Source organism: Temnothorax nylanderi, unplaced genomic scaffold (genome assembly GCF_030848795.1).
Source record: "Temnothorax nylanderi isolate EJ_2023f unplaced genomic scaffold, tnyl_v1.0 TNYL_tig0039_pilon, whole genome shotgun sequence".
NCBI classification, from domain to species: Eukaryota; Metazoa; Arthropoda; class Insecta; order Hymenoptera; family Formicidae; genus Temnothorax; species Temnothorax nylanderi.
In genome coordinates this window covers 166,934-189,823 of record NW_027249101.1, presented here as the reverse complement: position 1 = coordinate 189,823, position 22,890 = coordinate 166,934, and the positions used below count along the sequence as shown (strand labels likewise).

Below are 22,890 nucleotides of genomic sequence, written 5' to 3'. Positions count from 1 at the left end.
ATCGTCCGTCGTGAGCTAATCGCGTGTGTTGCGTAATAGATTAATAGATCTGGAATGTCGCCCAACTGGTGTGTCGTTTGGATTATAACCGGCGGGAGTTCTACTTTACACACGGACACGGATACAACTCGAGATCATAGATTTTCCGCTATTCAGCCACTTGGTCGATTACACAAGGATTGAGCAGCGCGAGAACGAATATCAATTCCAATTGATTCCGGCAAGAAGCCGGCATTCTTAAACGTCACTGAACCCTCGTGGTGAGTTTTCAGAAATACCACTCGCCATGCGGTTAACGACCGCGTCGCCGAAGAGAGAAAAATTCCGGTCGACCCCTAATCATGATTAATTCATTTAAATTAACATTTGACTTTTAATTAAAACTTATCTCGGCGCCGAGATAAGTTATCCGCCGCGTCTCCGCGCGACTCGTTACGCCATACAAAAATCGTGAGCGGAAACTCGCGGGCGTCATTAATTTCGGGAGTCGCTCATAAATTCCGTCTCGCGAGCAAGGCAGATATCCGGGAAACGCCAGGTGGACGTTCAATCGCTATATTTCCCGCGGATTGTCGTAACAGTAAACGCGCGATTTGACGCGCGGCGAGGCGGATTATGCCTCTCGCCCGCGATTCGACCGGACGGGCGTAACCGCGCGTGCGCGCGCGCGAGAGAGGCGGCCAAGAACCGCTCGCGGAGCCGGTTTTCGACGAAAATCGACTACGGGACTCCGCGGACACCAACGCGCGTCCCGTTTCCTCGTCATCAACCGCTCGCTCGAAGCGCGTGATTTTTCGCGATTCCTCGCGCGTCGTCGCGCGAGTGCCGCGCGACTCCGCCGTTACCGTTACCTCTGGGTAAGAGGACTCTGTTAAACGATCTCGTCGTCCGCGCGCGCTTTCCCACGGGTAGAGCGGACCACGAGGAAGCGGGAAGACGCCGAGGGTTTTCCCGAAAGCCAAAACGTAGCCGGCAAAATGACCTGATCTTTTCGTTCCTCGCGAGGTCGATCCTAGAGGGATGTTTTGGTGTTAAAACATCTTCATCCCTTCCAAATAAAAAAAAATCAGTTTTGCTAGATTTGCTTTAAAAATCTAGGAAAAAATGCATTAAAGCAGGATCAGAAGTTTCAGCACGTCTTTGTCGTTGATTCTGATGGGATAAAGCGTGATACTAATTGTAAGAAAAGTATCGAACCAAATAATTTTGCCGAAACACCCCATTATCGACAATATCTGCGTCAGGATCTACTAGTGCGACTGGTCCACTTAACATTACAAATGCTTCGAAGCATTCCTCTTCTCCTTTCTTTCAGTGAAGAAAGAAGGAGAAAAAGAACGCTTCAAAGCATTTGTAGCACCAAATGGACTGCAACCAATAGACTACGTGGTTCAGAGTTCAGATCGTGTAATTGTCAACGATCTCTTGAGTCTTGAGCTTATTGTTAGTCAAATCTTGCTAACCTCTGCTCGTGAGCCACGCTTTATACAGAAAAAAGTGTGAAATCAAAACGTATATAGGTACTCGTATATACGCAATAATATACAGGATGTTCCCGGGTTAAACGGCCAAACTTGAAATATGAATTTAGGGTCTTAAAACAAACAAAAATTTTCCTCTGAAGGTAAGTATAAGTCTTGATTTGACAGTTATTTTTTTCTGTGTACCGTTAGTGCAACATTCTTTTTTCTCTGGGAACTTATTTGTAATTTCTTTTTTTTTTTTTGCATCTACGTTGCTCCGAATTAGTTCAATTGCATTCTGACTTCTGACACCTGCAGTTCGATTCGCGTCAGCTTCTTTCATCATTGTGTCTGGTAATTTATGAGAAGAGAGATTTTAGAATGAACAATAGCAAAGCGCGTGACGCGAGAGAGCATCGTGGCGAACGCACCTCGGTAGAAATCGGCGCGATAATCGGGCAGGCAAGCCTCTCTTGCGGCTCCTTCGGGACGCATCGCGATAACCCGACTCGCCGCCGGAACAGGCGGGAACCGCGAAAGCGCGCAGCCACGCGGTTCAGCGCATTACAATACGGACTGTGCACGTCTCGTAATGGAATAAATATTTCATTTCGCGCGGCGCGGCCGTACGGGCCCCGTCCCGCGCGTTTTTCCTCCGGGGGACACGGTGGCGATGCCAGCTCGCTACGCGCGCGCGCGGGGCGCGGGGCCGAAGGGCCCCGGGTCCCGTCCCGTCACGACGGCGGACTTAACGGCCCATAATTCATCGCCGACGTATAATAAATATCGTTAGCCCGTCGTGAGCGCGCGTAGACACGCGGGCAGCGAGCTCACCCGTGCGGGCCCCCCTTTCCCCCCCTTTCTTTCTTCCTATCCTCCCCGCCACCCCGGAGATTTTATTATATATGTATGGAAGGGCCCGTACCGCGTCAAATGTGCCATCGAATCGTCCTACGGAGTCGATACACGTCGAGGACTCGTGAAGGGCCGATCCAGCCTCCCGGTCGAGCTTTGAGAAAACCCTCGACTTTCTCGATCCTCACTTTTGAATTATGAGGTTCGTCCGACAGTCACGGATCTCCGGGTCCGCTGGAAAAGCCAAGGACGAGAGAGTACACATCGCTAATAATGCGGATTGGGAACAGCGCGCGTTTAATTACAAACGCCCCTCGTGGTCAGCGCAGGTTCGTTTTTCGACCGACGGACGACGTCGGATTTATGGAGCATCGCGCTATATGCATTTATGCGCGATATTTATGGTTATAAGAAGACGGCCCTTTCGTGCGCGTAGTACACGCCTTCCTCTCGTCGACTTCCTCGGACGGCTCCTCCGCGCGGCGGTGGAGCTTTCGGCCTTGGCCGGTTAGGTTTAATAAAAGTTTCTTGAATAATGCGCGCCGCACATAAAACGCGGCTAAAACCAATATTGCGATACATCACTGCCTAATTAATATTTAGCAATAAAGCGTGAGGTACAATTTAGATACAAATTAATGTTTAGCACGTGTATGAATAAATTCAAGAATTTATCTATTCAGTATACACGCTCTGTATCCAATCAGCATAATGCTGTAAATGATGCTTGAGATCCTTGCTGGAGTAAGTTATTAAACTATTTGTGCATAAAAAAGTAAGTGAGGTCGGAATTCAGAATCATTCTTTTGATTTTAAGTTTTAACAAATAACAAAAAGAACGTATAGAAGAATGAAGCTATATATAAGTATCGTGTTCAAAGCGGTAATAAGACAAGAGTTAGTAGAAAATGATTTCCAGCATCTCCTGCTGAGAGCTCCGTGACAATAATTTTGAAATTTGTTATTTTACATTCTTACATTTATTCGCATGTATTAGACATTAATTTGTCTCCAAATACTCGTTTTAATGTAATCTCCACTTTTTACTTACCTATTAATAGTAATTATTCAACAATTAATATATTGCATGTTAGTTTATAGCACCATAGTTTTTTCTTTCTTTGCTTTTATACGATGGATGTAAAGTCATCCGGCCATGTTGCTTTATTTTTGACGAAAATGTACGAACTGCGCTTCGTGTTGAGAGATATACATTGCAGTCGAAATTAATACAGCAAAATTATAATAATCATTCTTATTTTAAACTCTTGTATAATGCATTGCTCTTTTAGGTTCCTTCGTCTTTCTTCCTCGATCTACGTACTTGACGATATCAATTAACAGTCAAGAAGGGGATACAAGATTGGACAGTTCTGACTTGAGTTCCGGTGAAGGTGAATATTTTTCTCAATTCCTTACGCGTAATGCGTTCCACTCGTATATTTTTATCCGCTCTGCATACCGGGTTGATCTCGGCGAAAAAATTTCGCCCAAGGGCGACCCGGCCGCGAATAACCGTTTCGGAATTTTACGAGATCGTTACGCGGCGCAGCTGCATCCTGCCGCGAACCGTGGATCCGACGCGTCCGCTACGATCTTCCTCATCCTCGTCGGCGAGCAAGCGGGCCGATGGAATTTCAAATGAGGATGCGGTCGCGCGTGCAAAATTGTCCGAATGAATTTTCGTCGGGACGTGTTCGCGCTCGGATGATCGGTCCGAGAGGACCGCCCGAGTCGTGGACATCACGCGAGAGCATTAAAACCGTCGCTGAACAGAGAGGCGGAGGAAAAAGAGAGAAAGGAGAAAAGGAGGCGACGCGAGGAGGACCCGCCGAATAAGACCGCCAAAAAGCTCTGAATCCAGCCGACCATCGCGGTCGACTTGCGGTTACCGCGGATACGCAACAGAAAAAAAGGGACTCTCCTTTTTATCTCCCTCTCTCCCTTTCTCTCTGTCTTGTTCTCTCTTCGCCCATTCTCGCTCCTCTCCGTCCTTAGCGTTTTATCGTTCCCTTCCGATCCCTGCGAGAGGATCCTTTACAGTAAGCGAGGGAGAGTACGCGTATAGACAGTCGGATTTATATTCAAATGAATCGCGATGGAAGCCACGATTTATCGACGCCCCATCAAACCCCGTAGTGCACATGCGGGTTGCGCAGGTCGGGGAGAGGAAGGAAAATCAAAGGGTTAAGTTACGGAGAGAGGAAGGATGCGCCTAAGGAGCCGGATATCCTTACCTCGCTCGCTCGACGCTGTTACACCGCTCGGGGGGGCTACCGATCTCGCGGCCGAAGTCGAAGATTGCGCGGGGTAACGTGCCTCTTCTTCGGAATCCCGAATTTTTTTTTCCATTATTATGTTTTATAATTATATACGTTGAATTAACGGCACGTCATTGGGACTTCCTTCAAGACGCATTATCGCATTCTTCATCCGCGCGCAGCAAATGTTTCCGCAATAACGCGAGCGTCGCAGTACCATCGGGATCGTCTTAGACGACGGTAACGCGACAAAAATTCGCGAGCGAAGTTTTTCGAGAGCGCAATTAACGACACGGCGGTCTCCTACCCTTGCGCCGTGTGTGTGCGTGCGTGCGTGCGTGCGTGTATGCGTACATGCCTTTATTTAGCTTTAGTTGGTCGAAACCGGTTGCAAGCGACTCCACTCCACTCTCTGATTCGGAAGAAAAAGAGAGAGAGAGAGAGAGAGAGAGAACGAGAAAGAAGGAGGGAGAGAGGGTGGAAGGGAAGGAGGAATGCTGCGGTCCAGCGCACCGCAACTTTTAGGGTTCCCTTAAGGCGCAGGAAGGAATTTCGCACGGCCGAATAAAGCGGCATCGTGAGGACGTCCACATTTCTTTCAGCCGGAAATTATCGCTAAGGTAACACTGCGTTTAGTCGCTACCGATTATCAGCAGGTAGTTCGATTTGGATAAAGAGTTATCTATTTATTTCTAATTCGTCGTGCATGTAGAACTGATGCGCATAACATTAACATTACATGCTAAAAAAATTGCCAAGAGACTTCTTTTATGTATATATTATATGTACAAATAAAATATTCCAATAATTTTTTATATTAATGAGAGACAAAGATATAGAAATCTATGATTAAACATATGTTTTACACTATTTCAAGGTAAATTCGTTAAAGTATAGATTATTCTTTCTTCCCCTATTCAAAGATGAGCAATTATAAATGTTTTTTGTGGCAACAAGTAATTCGAAACTAACTCGATAAGATCGAGCGATTCTATTTGCATTATTTTTAATTGCGTGCACAGATGCATTTATCACCTGTATTAAATATTACGCAAGATATAACGTAACACGGGGTTCAGCACAAAGTGCTTACGGGGACAAGGATCTCGCGCTTCTCTATCGAAATTCGGTCAGGGTCGATCGGATAATTTGCTACCTGTGCCCGCCACCGGTCCACTTAATTACTCTTTCTTGCGCCCTGTAATTTTCGTTTCTACCTCTCGCGGATCTCCGTCCAGAACGAAAGCGTGCTACGTGCCTCACGCTAGATCGCGTGGGCAGCTTGCGTCATTAAGGGTAGTAACTTGCGGTGCCGGAATGACTTTGGCTCCGGCGGAGAAAGTGGCCGGGTGTGGCCAGGCATTACTACTCTATAGGAGACAATCTTTCTCTCTCTTTCTGACGGGCTTATATATGTGCACATGTGCAGTGAAAGAAGTCGTTCTCCTTCGAAAAACCCCGTGTTTCTCAATTTGCCTAATTCTAAATTCTTTCGTAATAGATGATAAGTACGGGATACACATATTTTAATTATTCCTTATACTCCTCATCTCGAGATAATTATCTTTCCTCGTGCCGCTGATTCATCGCGGTGCTCTCGATTCTCCGCGATCGCGATCGAGATGTATCTCTCGTCCTCCTCGCGTTCTCTCGCGCGACACGTGCGAGAGCGCGGCGCGCGCTAAGATCGCACGTGGGTGCACGCGTCGCACGTCACGCGCTGGACCGACGACGGTCGGGTACGCGGCGCGTTCGGTAGCCGCACCGCCGCCACCGCCGCCGCCGTCGCCGGATCGAACGGCCGGGGTTCGACGAACTCTTTGTCTCGAAAACCGGACAAACCGTACGTTCGTACGTACGTACGTCGGCCACCTCTGGCCATACCGCAATAGCGCCTAACATACCTCGCGTTTCTTGCCTCTCCCGTGACAACGTCGCCGGGCCGCCACCGCCGCGCGCCGCCGCGCCGGTATGGCGAGCCTCCCTTTCGCAAAATTCAAACGCGAACTGTCTCGTTTCTGAGATTAGACGCAGTTATAACAATGCAATTTGGCTAGAACAAAGATAATACCTAAATCGGATAGACAAGTGAATATTTTTCTTTGAAATTTGAATCAAATGTCACGGGAGAGAAAGTCTTCCGTATTGTTACGCTCGTTTTGGGGAGAAACCGAGAATTCCGAGGACAAACAGTTGGTTGTAAAAAATAAGCGTGTTCATTGTTACGAGATTTACTTACGGTACATATTCGCTGTGTTTTTCGACGCTGTTTTTACCTCTTGCTCACTCGCCCGCTTCACGCGAACGCGGAGTTAGCGAGTACACACCGTTGCGGTCGTCGGGGTCCTCGCTTCTTAACCGCGGGCCCCTTTTTCTCGGGCCGATTTACGGCGCGATACGCAAGAGGGAATTACGCGGCGAATTTTATGCGCGTTTTATTTTTTTCTTTCCACGTACACTCTTAACGCGCCGACGCCGACGTCCCGAAACAACGTATCCCGCCAACAATGTTACAGATCACCGACAGGCTGCAGCAGGAAACATAAATATCGAGTCTCTGAAAGTTCGAAGCTCCGAATGCGTTTCCCCCCTTTTACGGGAGTGACCCAACCCTTTTCGAGCGGAACGGCGATTGCGATTTTGGATGCTTTTTGCGCGCGACTGGCGTACCAGAAGAGACCGGTAGCGCGTTCTGAAGGATCACATCTTTGAATTAACCTGTAGCTCAATAAGATCACGCTTGACCGAGAATAATTTAACGACTGTTCTTCAACGAAAAATTTACGGCTGACATTACAATATATCACCTCTTGAAGCGCCTGTTTGACCCTTCGTAGTCACACTTCTCTAGAATCCCGCGGTAGTCACACTGGGTCGTATTGACCCAGTCGATTTTTAATGGTTGCTATTTTAATGGTATTGGTCCGGTCGGGTTCAAATAATTCTGGAACATACCTTGAACATTCTAGAATATAAAACAACTGCGGTTTTGTGAGAAATCAAATGGCAACATGTTGAAAAAAAATCGTGAACGAGTACATGATTAATAGTCTCTATATATAGAGGATACTTCAAACTCTTGTAGATGGTGGACCAAGCCCCATTTTAAGCTAGGCATTTAGCTGATATTTAGATCCAAATGAGTGTGGGTCATATTGACCCAAGTGTGACTACGAAGGGTTAAAAAGAAGAATAAATCTCGTTGAAAGATAGTTTCGATGATTGATTAATAGATGACTTTCGTGGAAAGCTTCTGATTAGCGTGTCATCCTTCGAGATTTCAGACGGTTCGTTCCCTCCCGACTCCCTCCGCTTCCTACAGTCTCGTCTCTATGCCTTCTCGCCTTTCGCTCGGAACCTCGGCGAACCTCGGGCCATTGTTAAAACTTTTTCGAGGTTATTACACGTGAGATATGTAAATGCGTCGCCGGTCGGGGTCGGTCCTCGACGTCGAAGGACCAGCTCCACCGGGTCGTTCCCACTCGCTCTTTCGGGCTCTTTCTCGCTCTCACTCCCGGTTCCTTTGCTCCTTTGCTCAGCAGGGGCGGATCGGACTACAGCGTGGCAGACAATTCGCGATCTTGTGTAATCGCGTACATGGTCAGCCCTCATTATAGTTATAGGGACGCGAGTCCTTCGTTTGAAAACCTTTAAACGATTTAATCACATAAAGATTTGAATTACTTAAAAAATTATTTGAAACCGAAAGTTTCAAATGTCTTGAAACTCTTGAGAATCTTCAACGTCCAAAAAATCTTTCCTAAAAAATATTTGAATATCTGAAACGTTCAAAATTCTTAAAAATTGTTTATGCATGGTAGAGTCAGTTAGCATTATAATTATTATAAATTATAAACGATCGTTGAATTCGTTTAATATTCGAAATAATCTCATGTTTTGTATCTATAATTTATATCTCTCTCATCCGATTACCGAATTTATTCAGGCTCGATTAAAGTAACACATTCTTCCCAAAAATATCGATCCAATAGGTCTGTAATCTGTATCGGTTTCGATATTTCTGAACCATTTGACAAAAGTATCATAAAAGGATTCAAAACGTGCGATACCGAACCATCAGCTACTCACTCACCGCTCTTGTACAAATATATTTTTGGACAAGGATGTAACTGATGTTGTTCCATGCAACGACATCTTCTCCCTACGCTACGCCTGGATTGATATTATTTAATCGCACGCGGTGCGTCGTCTGAGATGGAATTTCTTTTCAGTATCCGCTCCTGCTCAGCTTGCCATCGCCACCACCGCCGCCTCTGCATCGTCATCACCATCTCCCCGACTTCTCTGTAACGGATAGGCCTCACCTCCGGAACGGAACTGACTCCAGTCTGCTTTCGGTTTGGCCATCGCGAATGCCAGCGCGTCGAGCTCAGTAAGAGCGTGGCATTCACGACGTGCGCTTCGCTGCCCGCTCCGAACACGCGATCGTCGTCCTCGTTATCCCGGATAAAGTTGCCGGCGATCAGACGCGATTGCCCCAATCCGCGCCGTCCTAGTCCTATCGTTCTCAGAGCGAAAAAAAAGATTCAAAGAATACGCGCGCGCGTGTGCGCGCCCGCGCGAACGAAGGACGAAAATCCTGTGACGAGTGGATCGAATCAGGATACCGCATGTGACCGGGTTGGAAGGAATGAGTCCAAATAATTCGGCGGATCCAAGAGAAAGAAGCTCGATGTTCAAAACGAGCCTGTAAGAGTTTTCTCTGATAAAGAACTCTCCTTTTTTTTTAAACGAAACGATTCGATTCTTCCAGTATTATAGATAATTAGCTTAATATATGTGAATTTTAGTGACATACAGAGATATTAAATCTCTTCAGACAGATTGTTACGATGTGCTTTTCCCCGTTAAATCCACGGCACTCATATTTACAACGATACAAATCGATCATGCTGCGATCCTTAAAGTAGTGCTAATTAGTGATTAACCCTGATCGATTTTACTACAGACCTTTGCCACGATCGAAGCTACATTAATCGAAATTCGAGATCGACTGACAAAAAAGAATGAAGCGGAGCGCACGGATGAACCTCCGTTCTTCTTCCGTTTTGGCGCGAAGCTGAGGAGCAGCCTGGCGTTTCGCGATGCTCGCTCGACTCCACTCGATCCTCGTCGAGTGTTTCACTCCGTCCGTGCTTCACTCTACTTACTGAGGCTGACCCTGTTCGTAATAATTAATGGCGTTAGACCTGGGCGAGTGCGTGGCAGCGGTTTACTCATGCCTGGCCCCGGCGATAAGTATGTACATACGCGGACTCTCGGGTATCCGTTCGCGTCCGCGAGTAATGCCATAGCGCTCCGCCGGTTATTAAACAATTTCCGCGCGCAATTGAACACGCTCGTAATTAACGACGTTGTAATTAACGGCGTTAGCGCATGCAGATCGCTCGTTGAAGTTACGCGTACTATCCGGCGCTAGACGCGAGGCGCGGTCCTAATTGATCATTAACACGGGGGATCCCATCGATCTCTCTGCCCTCCTTCGCTTTCGGTCGTGACTTCGTCGGATATTATCGTTATTGTATACAGCCCCGGCAGTTTGTAAAGACCCGGAACATACTACTCGCGAGGCAAACGGCAACGGTTGGCTTAAGTCTCATCAGGTCGCAATGCTCCCGAGAGTAGTTGATACGCGTCTCTGATAGCCTCGATGTGCACTGGGATGATATGATTGAAAATATTCGAAAGGCTCGAGCGTAAGCCTAGCGCACGTCTAGGCACACGCCGAGCCACATGAGCGAGAATTTGACACGCGAGCGCAACGGAAGGGGGATCATAAATCATTAATGCGATCCGGCATTCCTCCGTTAATGAGATCCCCTCTCATGAAACGAAGCCGGAGTCGTTTTTCCCAAATGTTGAGCATCAAGAGCAGCCAACTAAGCTTCACGGTTATATCGCGGCTCGCCTTTCAATCAGCTTCAAGTGGAATCAATTTCTACATAATTGATCTACCGCTTTGATAAATACGTTTCCCAATGCTTGGAACAGTAGATAAATCATGTAGTTTTACAAATATATTTGTTTACTGCCTACATCTGTTTTAATTTTTGTGTAAAAACATAGAAAATCGTTTGAGCAATCTCGTTCAAACAATCCTTGTTCGAACAACCTCGTGATTCAATAAAAATTCCGTTTATTCGCGGAAATTCGTTAATAAATTAAGAATTCATGTAGGACAGGCTGAAGAGACTAATCGGCCTGGATCGGTTGGACGCATGCGAGTGTCATTTAATCACGAGTGTGGTTTTACAGGCGCAGCCGGTGAACCCTAACCGAGACCGCGGGCACGGCTGCGTGACTGCAAGGATGCGCGCACGCAGGAGACGGTGCGTGATGTCCCGGTGACAACGACGACGGCGATCACGACCACGACCACGCACGCACGCGAGCTCGCACGTATTCACACACGTGTACACGCGCGAGAGAGAAAAGAGAGAAGAAGAAGAAAAGAGAGAGAGAGAGAGAGAGAGAGAGAGAGAGAGAGAGAGAGAGAGAGAGAGAGAGAGAGAGAGAGAGAGAGAGAGAGAGAGAGAGAGAGAGAGAGAGAGAGAGAGAGAGAGAGAGAGAGAGAGAGAGAGAGAGAGAGAGAGAGAGAAATAGAGAGCGAGAGACAGCTGCCGATGTCGCAATGAGGCTGGGCCCGATTATCCTGTCGTGGGCCACGGCCACGGCCGGCTGGCTGGGCCCGTCGAGCGGAATCACGGTGACGGCGACGGCGATGGCGCGGACCTCGCGCTCTCGGGACTACGAGCTCTCGACCGAGTTCTTCCTGGTGCCGTCTGAGATCGGGCACGGCCTGGCGAGCGTGGCGAGCGTCATCAGCGTGCCGGCACCGAATCGGACGATCACCGTCTTCAGGACGCCGCCGGGCGTCAGGAAGAGCCAGGAGGTGGAGATGCGACCGACTCCGAAGTCCTTGCTGAAGCAACGGCCCTGGGCACTGCCGCTCGCCGCGCTCAGCGCCGCGGCGATGCTCCTTATGGCCGGCTTTGAGGTCTTCGTGTTGTTCAAGGTGGGTCCGGAATTATTTAACGATTAATGCATTTATTATATGTTCTCTTTGTTCGCTCGTTGTGAATGCTTTATATATTTCTTGCCTAGCGGATAAATAATTTTTCCTTTGATTTCTCAATGAATATTGAATATTTCCTGAAATGAAATTCTATGAGTATACTGAGTATATATGTATATAGAAATTTCATTATACAGAGTATTACATATGTATCTTTATAATTGGACTTTGCAAATGATATCACTCTCGATTAATTCGTCATTATTTTAAAATCTTTCTATTATTAATCTTTTTATTTTACTTATTTTATTTGAGTTATTATATTTGATTTTAAATTATATCTGTTTTATTCGCACAAGTCCATCTCTCAATCCATTCCGTCTCATATCAGTTTATACTCCACACATTCACCATATAATTATTCTGCCTGTCTATTTACTAGTTATTTTTTTATAATTTTATCAACGTTTATTTTAAATTTTATTCTAGAGCATAATAAAATATTGTCATCCGGTCGTTAGCTCTCGCGATATCCTAATTTCACTTTTCCGCGTCGATCGAAAAGTGTGCGTCCGAAGCGATGTTGAGATAAGGGAACTGGTCCCATGGGTGAAATGGAACGCGTACTTAAACATCGACAAGATTTGTCACTTGGCGATCGCGCAACTGCGAGATTAATAGAGCTCGGAAAGGAACTCGCCTATCGGCCTCTCCCCGCCGACCCACTATTAATCGTTTTCGTTTCGACAAGCTCCAGTAACCGGCGCCGAGGGAATTTCGCCGAGACCTAGGCCCAGTTTACGCTCACGTCAGACCGGCCCCGGTTTTCTATCCCGGTCGCACCCTCCGTCGTGCTCCATTGAGCACTCGCGGCGAGAAAGGCTAAGCTAGCTGAACGCTGTCCAATTAATTGGTGTCGGAAATTCGGGATTTCAATTCGAGAGAAAGTAAATCGAGAATGAGATTGAACAAATAGAATTAAAGTTTGATTAATATAACTGATGATATACAACAATTCACGAAGTCCATTAAACATTCTGAAAATTTCGAGAAATATTATCTAAAAATTTAGCGTTTTAGTTTAGTATATTATCCTCTTTTTTCTCTCTCTTTCTCTTAATAATATATGAGCTATGAAGATTTATTTATGAAAATATATGTTGTTCTCGTTTCTCCTTCATTCATATATTATATATAAAGGAAGAATATGGAATTTTAGTAGTAAAAAATAGTAAAAGGTATGGAAAACAACTGATTAATTTGTAAATATGAAGCGAATCAGCGAGAAAAAGAATATCGGTTATTTTAATCGGTGAAATTAACATCGGCTCCACGTGAGCTCACTTCAAGTTTAATCCGCGCATAATTATGACGCGCGAGCTGTTACGGTCCACTCCGCGCGACTCGCATTTTGCGTCTCGATCCTCTTTACGGAATTAATATCGCGTGAGAGCGATATGGAGATCGGTACTTCCAGGACACTTGAAAATGCACTCTTGTATCTTGCGGAGTACGCGCCAAACCACCCGAGCATATCAAATGACTCGACGAAAGTGCATTTTGTACTTTAAATGTAAACGTATAGCATGACTGTACTTCTATACGAAGTATAGAACAGCGGATATATTATAGAATCAATTAGTCAGAACATTGATATCAGCATCTCGATATTATAACACAACAATTATAACAAGCGACTTGAAATCTTGTTCAAAGAGCTAACATAAAAAACTTTAATTAAAAAATTATTTTTTTTAATTCGCAAAATAATTGTTTTTTTTTATCATTCTCAATGGCATTGTTCTAGGCTAGGGTAACGGCACCGAACAGACGACACTTGTTTCTGGGTCAGGCGTTGCTCTTGGGCCTCTTCCTCCTGGCGGGTCTCTCGGCCGCGGCCTCTCTCAGCCAAAATCCGCTGTCCTGCGCCGCTTTCCGGTTGGTGGGTCTCCCCGCCGCCCTCGTATTCGCCGCTCTGCTGGTCAAATGCGTTTTCCTGCTCTCGTTGAACAGCGGGGTGTACCTGCCGGCGCCCTATCAGGTGAGCAATCATATACAGAGTATTCTAGAATCACAAGCGATTCATCGACTAATTTAGCATACGTTTTTGACAACTACCGTATTTTTAATAAGCGACGAAGGCCCATTGATATCAAGAATTTATTTCTCGTACAAATAATTATTTTGATAGAACATCGAAGCCTATCAAAATAGCTAGTATGGAGAATTGAAAGTTAAAAAGATACTGAAGAGTCCATATCGGTCGAAGAGGTGGCGAAATCATTTTAGAACGCGTGAAAGAGGAACATCATCGATAAGACGCTACACAGCTAATCAAAATAGGCATCACGAGATGCACACAAATATATAAATTATAACGTCATTTTATTCGTCTTCTCCCGCGGAGAAACTCCGCGCAGCGGAGCGACGCGCTGACGATCCCCGTCGATTTTTCCATCGCGTGCGCACCGATCCGGATATTCATCTCGCATGGCCATTCGTCGCGAACGAGTCCCGGATCCTTCCATCCAGCCTTCTCCCCTCGACTTCCCCTTTTCCCTGCGTTGCGTCATCGTACCGTACGCGCGACGATTAATTATAGGCGAGCGCGCGAGCGCGAAAAACCACGGAGGCAATTATCGCGGCGGTGTGTTGGTGCGCACGCTGAATGACAGGCGTGGCAGGACGTGCGCTTCTCGCCCTGCGGAGGCCTCCTCCCCACAGGATAAACATCCATTTTTCACGTTCGACGTGCTCTCTCTCGCCTACTCCGGCGCTTCTCGGTGGATCGCTTTTACGAGGTAGAGAACTCTTCTTTAAAAAAAAAACACGCACGTAAACGAAATCGGGACGATCTGTACGCGCTGACAAGATGCGCCTACTACCCGGTGAAATGTAATTACATTCGCGTAATTGAGAACGCTGCCGTTGAAATGTTTGATTAGAGGAAAGCGGTGGCTGGCCGATACGCGCGAGTGACATTAATAGGATTTTAACGATGTAATTATAGCCCTTGTATCTTCTCCGTGTCCTTAAGACGCGAGGATATATAAGAGCAAGAGATTAAATTTCCAGGCGAGGAGAACGCCACACACGGTTGAAACTTGGAAATTTTCCACGCGTATATCCCTCGAGTAGGCCATTCCTATTTCTCATATGTCACGGCGGCGTCTGACGTCACGGCGTTAAAAGAATGCACGCCGGCGGTGCCGATGTCACCGCAGGCCGTTCACCTTTAATTAAAGGCGATCGACCAGGGGTAGACGGCCGCGTGAATCTTATATAGAGGGGAAGAGTGTAATCGTGCGAGGGCCTTTCTTGTCTCGGTTCTCGATGCTGCAGGCGCTGGTGCTGGTGTTCGCGGTGTTGGTGCAGGTGGCCATTGTCGGGCAATGGTTTTACGGCGAACCACCTGCGGTGATCCAGGTGCAGCAGCAGCAGCAAGCGACGGGCCAAAGCTCGCCAACGTCTATCACCTCCTGCAGGACCCCGCTCGGACAGATAGTGGCTTCCCTCGGGTAAACTTTTTGCGAATACATAAAACTCTCTCCGTTCCCCAATTCGCTCGAGAAACAAGTAGTCGAATCGATCAAGCCAATCTATCGTCCAGCGTCATTCGCGTTATTTAATAATCTTCCGCTATTATTCTCCAACTTTTTGTCTTTAATTCCCTTCATACTTTGATCGAATTGTTCAAATTGATTAATATCCTCAAGACGCGCGACTCAGCCTGACGATCCTGGTAACTACCTTCGCTATAGGTAAACGAAACCCGTTCTTTCCGCACGTGAACCGTCTTCTCTACGTGAATTCCAGGTATCCCGGAGCGTTATTAGTGGCAGTGGCGTGTTTAGCGGTCCGTGCGCGGGGCGTTCGGGACAATAATCGGGAGGCGGCCTTCATCGGCCTGGCGGTCGGCCTCTCGCTGCCGATTTGGATCTCAAGCGGGATCGGCACCCTCGCGGCCGGCAGCGACGGCGATCGAGAGGCCTGGCTGGCCTACGGCCTGCTCGCCACGTCGCTCTTCGTCTTCCTCACGATGTTCCTGCCGAAGGGACGTCAGCTAGCTGCCCTGGGTCGCGAAGGGCCCGCCGCGGTCATTCGCGATCGCGACGACGGCCTCAGCTCCCTCCCCGGCAGCGGTTACTCGCCCTCCTTCTTTCACTTCAAGCCCGCGGAGGCGTCCCTGAAGAGGAAAATGCATTACCACAGTGCCGGTAGGTCCTTTTAAATAAACGGATAACGAGAATGAAGACGTTCGCAATAATGATACGTTGAACAGAAGATGTGCAACAATATTATCGCGACGATCTCTCTCTTTCTCTCTCTCTCTCTTTTTGCTTATCCGAATATCCAAGTTTCTCTCATCGCGCACGCACGTACGTTTCGCGATTACACCTCTCGGGAGCTGTAGCGCGCAACGTTTCTCGTTCCGATTAGTTTGTTCGATACCCGCGGGGTAGATCTTCAGGTCAACGCGCGGTAGCCCGCGCTAAAAGTGCGGACAACGTAATCGCGCGCCGAATAACGGAAATGCGGTCACGACCGGCGGGATCGCCGGCGCGTGAAACGTGAATAAATGGATAAACGAGAAAGTAAATAAACGGAACATGTATTTTCGTTTAAGAAAAAAAAAATGGAGCGGCAATTCTCGCGATCGATGACGCGGAAATGTTCGCGATCACGATAATTGCACGCGAAGGTACGCGTGCGTCACTTAAGAATCAAGTTGCAAATAGACATCGCTTAAATCCTGATCGAAGATCCTGATGTCCCTTTGAATCGTGAATCATGGAATAGGGATGACGAGCTTAATCGAGCGTAATTAACTGGCAATCGACTAAGACAGCGGTCTCCAGAGTAGATAGTATCGCATCTCGCGTAATCATTCCTTCCCCAACCTTCTCTCTCCCCCTTGGGATTATCATAACGTGGAAACTTCTAATTATAGATCGAGTCGCACTGGTCTCGTCCGGGATACCCGGATGCAGCGCCTGCAGGCACGGAGGAAGTCCCATATACTCGGACGGTAAGCCGTCATTATTTATTTTCAGAATCGCTTGATTATTATTACGTGCCGTATGTATAAAACCACCCTGTTGCGCGTCGTAACGTATCGCGGCGCAAAGACCCCGTCGTAGGTACCCCGGGACGTTCACCGGGATTCTCATCGCGGTTACGGTACGGTCGTCGGTGTCCTTCGCGTCACGCAACAGCGCATCAAGGCCTGTGACGAGGCACCGACAAAAGTGACATCGATCTAAATATGATATGTTATAATTAGCGTAACGATCTTAATCATTTCACGTCCAGGGGAACATGTACGTTTTAGCATGTTTAAAAAATCGAATTTCGGTGATATATGTGTATTGAGTCACTAAGGTCAAATAGCTTGTCAAATAAGGTTATTTTAGGGGGATTTTATTTTAAATTCTAATAAAAGAATATATGCGATGGATACTGTTATGAAATACCAAGAGTTATTTGCATGAAGTTGGAAAGTTCTCGGATTAACCGTAAAAGCTTTGAAATAGCGCGCAGTGTTACTTTCGCGTGACGAAATATGATTCTAAAAATATAAAATTCTGATGATATTTACACAATACATAAATACTATAAATTAAACTTTCGAGCCTCATGTATATTCCCTTATTATAGTCATAGTTAATACTTTCAGATACGAGATATAGAATATGGGTTGAAAACTGCTGTACTTTACTACGCACACTTCTTACCGATATACGTTTTATCATATTTTTTTATCTCGCTTGATAAATTAAATCTTGCAATCTTAAAATCATCTTAATAGAAAAACTTTCATTTAGAATTTAAAGATATTTTATCTTTTGTATCCGCAATATAAGATTCGTTATCTTAAATTTTAACGTTTCCAACGACCGTAGAAAATTTTAAAAATAATTGTCCTAGATATGCTCCTCTTCTAAAAAAAAAAGTCGGACGTGAAACAGTTAAATGACATCATTATTATATTCTTCGAGATCGGACTTTTCGTTTCAAAAGAATTTGATTTTAAAATTTCGGGGGCAGTGTGTCGTTCTGTGCAAAACTTTTCCCGTTCCATTTTTCATCTTCAGCTAAGAGAAATTTATTTAAACATATATTCTTCCACCGAGAGAGTGTTCGCCGTATACGTCGGTATCGCGCGGTGTATCGTCCGCAGAATCTCGACACTTCCTGTCCTGCCCGCGCGCATTTCCTGGCCCGAAACTTTTCCTTCGTCACGCTAACGCCCTCGGCGACCTTCACCTCGAGCGAACGAACGAAAGGGAGGAAAAGCGACGGAAGGGGGAGGACTGCGGGGGACGGGTCGCGCGGCGACGAAGAAAAGGCGGAGAGGGAGAAAGTCCGAGGCGGTGGGCGGAGGTCAATCGCTTCCAAGCTTCGCGATGTTGGAGACGCGCGGGGGAGGGAGAATGAATCCCGTTAGATTGGACCGTGTCGCTAACGACGACGCTAATCGCGGTGACAAAAATCCGCCGCTAAAATGGAATGGGACGATCGCGACGGATCTTGCTCGCTCCGATCAGTATATCTTTACAAAGACGCAGCGGCGGGCTTTTCCTCATCTTTCCTCGTCCGAGAATCCGAGTTTCCAGATATATTTCCCTTTGAAGAGAACAACAATACCGTATAAGCGGGAGTTTCACACTTTCTAGAGACACATAATGGAAAAGCGCGCGCGTACGAGTTTCTAGATCCTATTCAGTTTTATTCGAAGGGAACGCGCCATTGTAACGGGGTCGCGCCGTTACTCGCATTACAAACGAATCAAGAGAAAAAAAAATAAACAATTGAAAAAAAAAGGGAAAAGGAAGACGAGAAAGAAAAAGTCTCCCATCGATGCGAATCATCGGCGAATCGGCGATTCATTTCTCAAACGTTCGCGCGCGCGTTCATACAACACACGGACGGCGTAGATCGTCGCTGGATCGTAAATCACAGCTGGGATGACTTTCACCCACGCGCGATACGCATTTACGTTAAAGAGCCCTCGCGCACGTCCATTCAGCGGGGAACGACGTAGCACACTTTGTAACGAGTGCTAGGCCAACCGGCCGACGTCGCGGCCGTTAAGCCGCGCGATCCTCACGTCGGATCTTCGAGAAATCGAGAAACACGCCACTTTCGCCGGAGGATTCGACAACCGGGGGCCCTCGTTCTCGTAAGAGCGAGAAATTTTCCCGCGGACGTTATCCCGTCGATAGATCGCACACGCGCATCCCCCCGGCCGCGATACGATTTTTCCTTCGCGTTTCTTGCGAGAGACGCTCGTTATTGCGAGCAAGGCGTGAAATATGCGTGAGATTACGAGAGAGGCGAAGGTCGCTAGCCTCCTCGGACCGGGTACGACGGGGCTGGTTCACGATTCTCATTATGCGAGGCACGACATCTCGCTGACAGGAGCTTCCTTTATCATTAGTCCGTAGCGCGTAGACCAACGAATGCGAATACGAGAAAAATATAGAAATAGCAGCGAAACTTTTGCTGGAATATAGCGACATTGTGATGGAAACTGAAGTATTTTTATTTAATATATTATCTATATCGTCACTAAAGCGAGAGAGAGAGAGAGAGAGAGAGAGAGAGATCTTGTAACTTGAGTATATGAAAATTACAAGGACAACTTATAATTAGCAGCTTTATCAAAAAATCATCTATAATTACAACGTATATAAGCATTGCTATATACATATTATAACTTCTTATATATATAGATACAGTTTTTTATATGTAGCATAGTGAAATATACTTATATAATCTTTTATAATATGCATTGTAACTTTAGCTAATCATATAATGTAATCAGAAATATGTACATATATAATTGGTTGTCAGTTGGTATTAAATTAATATATTAACGTAATAATATTACATATACTGTTAAATATTAAAGGATGTTTAAACCATACTTTAAGTTAAATAACATTTTGTTGTTTTTAATTATGTCGAAATTTATTATTTTAACACAAAACTGTATTATTTTAACTTCATTGATTTAGTTGAATTAACAACATATTAAGTAGGAGCAGTGGCGACCTAGGAATGGTTCAAGTGATTCAAATTGAGTATAATTTGACACTACGAATTTAACGGTGTATTGACATTTATAACTTATAGTAATAAATGCTATAATATGTCGTTATATTCCAACAGAACATTATAAAGAAATATATTTTATATATAATTTATACTTCTCTCTTTCCTGCTCTGCGATATTTTCTCCGTATAAAAAAAGGAATAAAAGAAAAGTAATATTATCTGCGCTTTATAATATTTTTGCAAAGAAAGGTTTCTTCAATTTTTCTTAAGAAATTATGTTAGGAGCGTATATCGAAAGAGTTTAATTACAGATTAGGCTATACGCGTGTCAAGGCAAAGACGAACTCGCGTAATCGCCTTGTAACGACAGCTGCGAACGACGAGACCTACTTTAAGCTGACGATTTTAAATTACAGTCGGGCTTAACGCGTACGGCGTAACGAGGGCTTCGTCCCGGTTATGCACAACGCGCGATTTCGATTCTTGCGTATACTCGATACCCACAATTCATTTATTAACGGCGAGGCGAAAATGATAGCCGCTATATAGACACGCGGCACGGAAAGTTACGACCGGATACGCGCCTCTCCGATCGATACTGAATAATAAAAAGCATTTCCGGTGGATGTAAATCGAGGCGATGTGTAGGGGGAATCGCGGTTTGCTCCAGTTTTCCGAACGGAGTCTTGATTCTCTCTTTTGCAAATTGATTATTCAGAATACTTAAACATTATCAGACGAAACGCAAACACGTATCTCTGTTTCCAGATGTACACGGACCGATGGAGACGTTCGTTCTGCCACCCGGTATGTACTTGAGGCCGGAGGACGCCGGGAATCTCTACACGACCTTGTCGGCCAATCCCAACGTGTTCTTCCAAAGGGCTGCCCATCCCGGAATGATGTACTGACGATGAGACGAAAATCTTATCGTCGACGACAAGACTCGTGTATGCGTGTCGCGTCTTAAGATTAGATTACTCGACAAGCGCGAGTGTTGATCTCTCGTTATTGTAAATAATCGTCGTTATCAGACTTGGTGAACGACTCTGCGTGTGCTTCTTTGTAACTCGGACGATCATCGCGGGTGTGTATCCCGCCGGAGAGGCGTACGCGATCAATTGCAGATCGCCGTGAGCAATGAATGAGCCTGCGTGCTGCGAATCGCCGATGCGAGAGATTCGAACTGGAAGTGTACGCGCCTCCGGAATAACGCAATAAATGTTACGACACATTTTTTTTACATGAGAAACATTATTTTCCACTCATCTTCGATGCTGGCGGATAAGTTTCCCTAATTAACCGGGGAACGTTTAATTTTTTTTTTTTATAAATGGTTACCTGGGATGATTTTTACACCCCAATTAAAAGTCATTGTTATTAATTACATATTGCATATTTTTTAGTATATTCTATAATTTGAGAACATGGGGAGACCGGTACTGCTATCCACAGTACTGCTATCTGAGGTTTTAAGAGACAGATGTCTCTACCATTGTAACAAATAGTTTAAAAATGCTCTACGTAAAAGATTTAAAAGTTGTTTGCTTTCTTGCGATGCTTCTCGCAGACGCTATATACTAAAAGGAAAGCGAAAACAATTATTCACATTTCTTGACGGTCGAAAAATTTGCTGTGCGACAGTAGTTTAACTAAAATTAAGGTAAGCAATTCATAATATTACCAATTAATATGTAGTTATCAGGTGTGAGAAGCGTCAAATCTTAATTCCGCATAATCTAAAATTCGCAACATGTTAAAGACTGAAAAACGTGGTCGGGGCTATCTGCAGTCTTATTTTTTATGGGGCAATGTGTCCATAATTCAATGACGGATTGTTCTTTTATAAATAGATATAATGGTGCGTAACTCCAAAGGAAGGCTTTCCTTAAGGCGGATAATAAGTAAATATACTCAATAAAATTATATTTAGAGCGATTAAAAGAATAAAAATCAAGCGAAAATCTTTTCGCAAAAACAGCGTTGGACTTCAGGATAAATGTTCAGGCTCTCACTCGCTACTGTAAAAAAATGACCTATAAGTAGCTACTTGATCCTGCGATTCAAGAATCGTCACCAAATTTTTATTTTAAAAATACACGTCAAGTTAATTGCCGCGCACCAGTCCGAAGACCTCACTAAATCATTCAATCGGTAGTAGCGATGGACGGTGCATGCTGGGACAAAGGGCATGCTGGGCAGGGTGTCCTGCCCGTGGAAATCGCGATACTTCTCGAGGCGTGATAGCGATTTCTGGAGATTGTAATAATCTGAATGGGAACGATGCCCGTGTTGTCGCCTCAGACTCCCACCTTGAATGAGCGGATTAACGATGATAAAGGCGACGAAAACAGACAGGGGCCGAATATCGCCATCTTAAGCCTTGTGTCCACGATGCTGGAAATCGCTCCGAAATTTCGGACGGAGGAAGAATTGATCAATCACATATAAACAATTCGGCCAATTGATCAATGCATATATTGGTTAATTCTTTCACAAGGCTTTAGAACAACTCGGGATGGATTTTAGCTTCTCTTTCCGTACTTTTAATATATAAATTTTTTTTCCGACAAAATTGACGGTGCGTATCTCAAACAGACACTGATGGAAAACGTGAATACGCGGCGCGGTATATCGAATCGGAATTCTTCAAGTTTGATCGACCGTCCGACGGATCGTTCGGCCACGTGACGCAAATGGAAAATATTTCGACAATTAGGCTGTTTTTCGGGCTGGATGCCGCGCGATTCTCTATAATAATTCGCCGGTCAATGTTTGGCGTGCGGCACTGACCAACGTAAGACACGCGAGAGTCTCGATAATTTTCTGGATTCCCAGCGAGTTTCCTCGGCGGGTTACTCAACGCGAACTTGTCGGGATTTGTAAGATCGAAAGACGAGGTGGTTATCTCTGTTCGTCTCGGTTCGTTCGTCGAAATCGTCGACGTACCTCATGTACTTCGACGTGAACAATCTGTACGGCTCGGTGATGTGCAAGCCGCTGCCGTACGAGGACTTTTAGTGAGTCGACGACGCCAAGTGCTTCGACACGATGTCCGTAACGTCGGACGCCCGTCGGTTAATTTTCGAAGTGGATCTCGCAGAACGTATCCATGTGCAAGCGAGTTATAGAACTAGAATGTCGTATTGCCTAAAGAAGAAGCAGAAGACACCTTTATTTTCTTTGCCTTCAGGATAATAATCTCCAAAAAGAA

The 22,890-nt window shown here is 45.6% G+C and overlaps 1 protein-coding gene across 3 annotated transcripts; it reads left to right on the top strand.

Annotated features, from left to right (window-relative positions):
* Nucleotides 1–61: 61 nt before the first annotated feature.
* Nucleotides 62–20,916, top strand: LOC139771361 (uncharacterized). Of its 3 annotated transcripts, XM_071704083.1 has the most exons (8): nt 62–260; nt 3,611–3,712; nt 10,856–11,615; nt 13,423–13,656; nt 14,958–15,133; nt 15,432–15,832; nt 16,567–16,644; nt 20,445–20,916. In XM_071704083.1, the coding sequence occupies exons 3-8, from the start codon at nt 11,232–11,234 to the stop codon at nt 20,585–20,587; spliced, it is 1,416 nt and encodes a 471-aa protein (XP_071560184.1). In that variant the 5' UTR covers nt 62–260; nt 3,611–3,712; nt 10,856–11,231; the 3' UTR covers nt 20,588–20,916. The 3 variants fall into 3 exon arrangements, with proteins under 3 accessions (XP_071560184.1, XP_071560185.1, XP_071560183.1); XM_071704084.1 differs by lacking the exons at nt 62–260; nt 3,611–3,712 and adding an exon at nt 5,063–5,199; XM_071704082.1 differs by lacking the exons at nt 62–260; nt 3,611–3,712 and adding an exon at nt 8,849–9,289.
* The last annotated feature ends 1,974 nt before the right edge of the window (nt 20,917–22,890 follow it).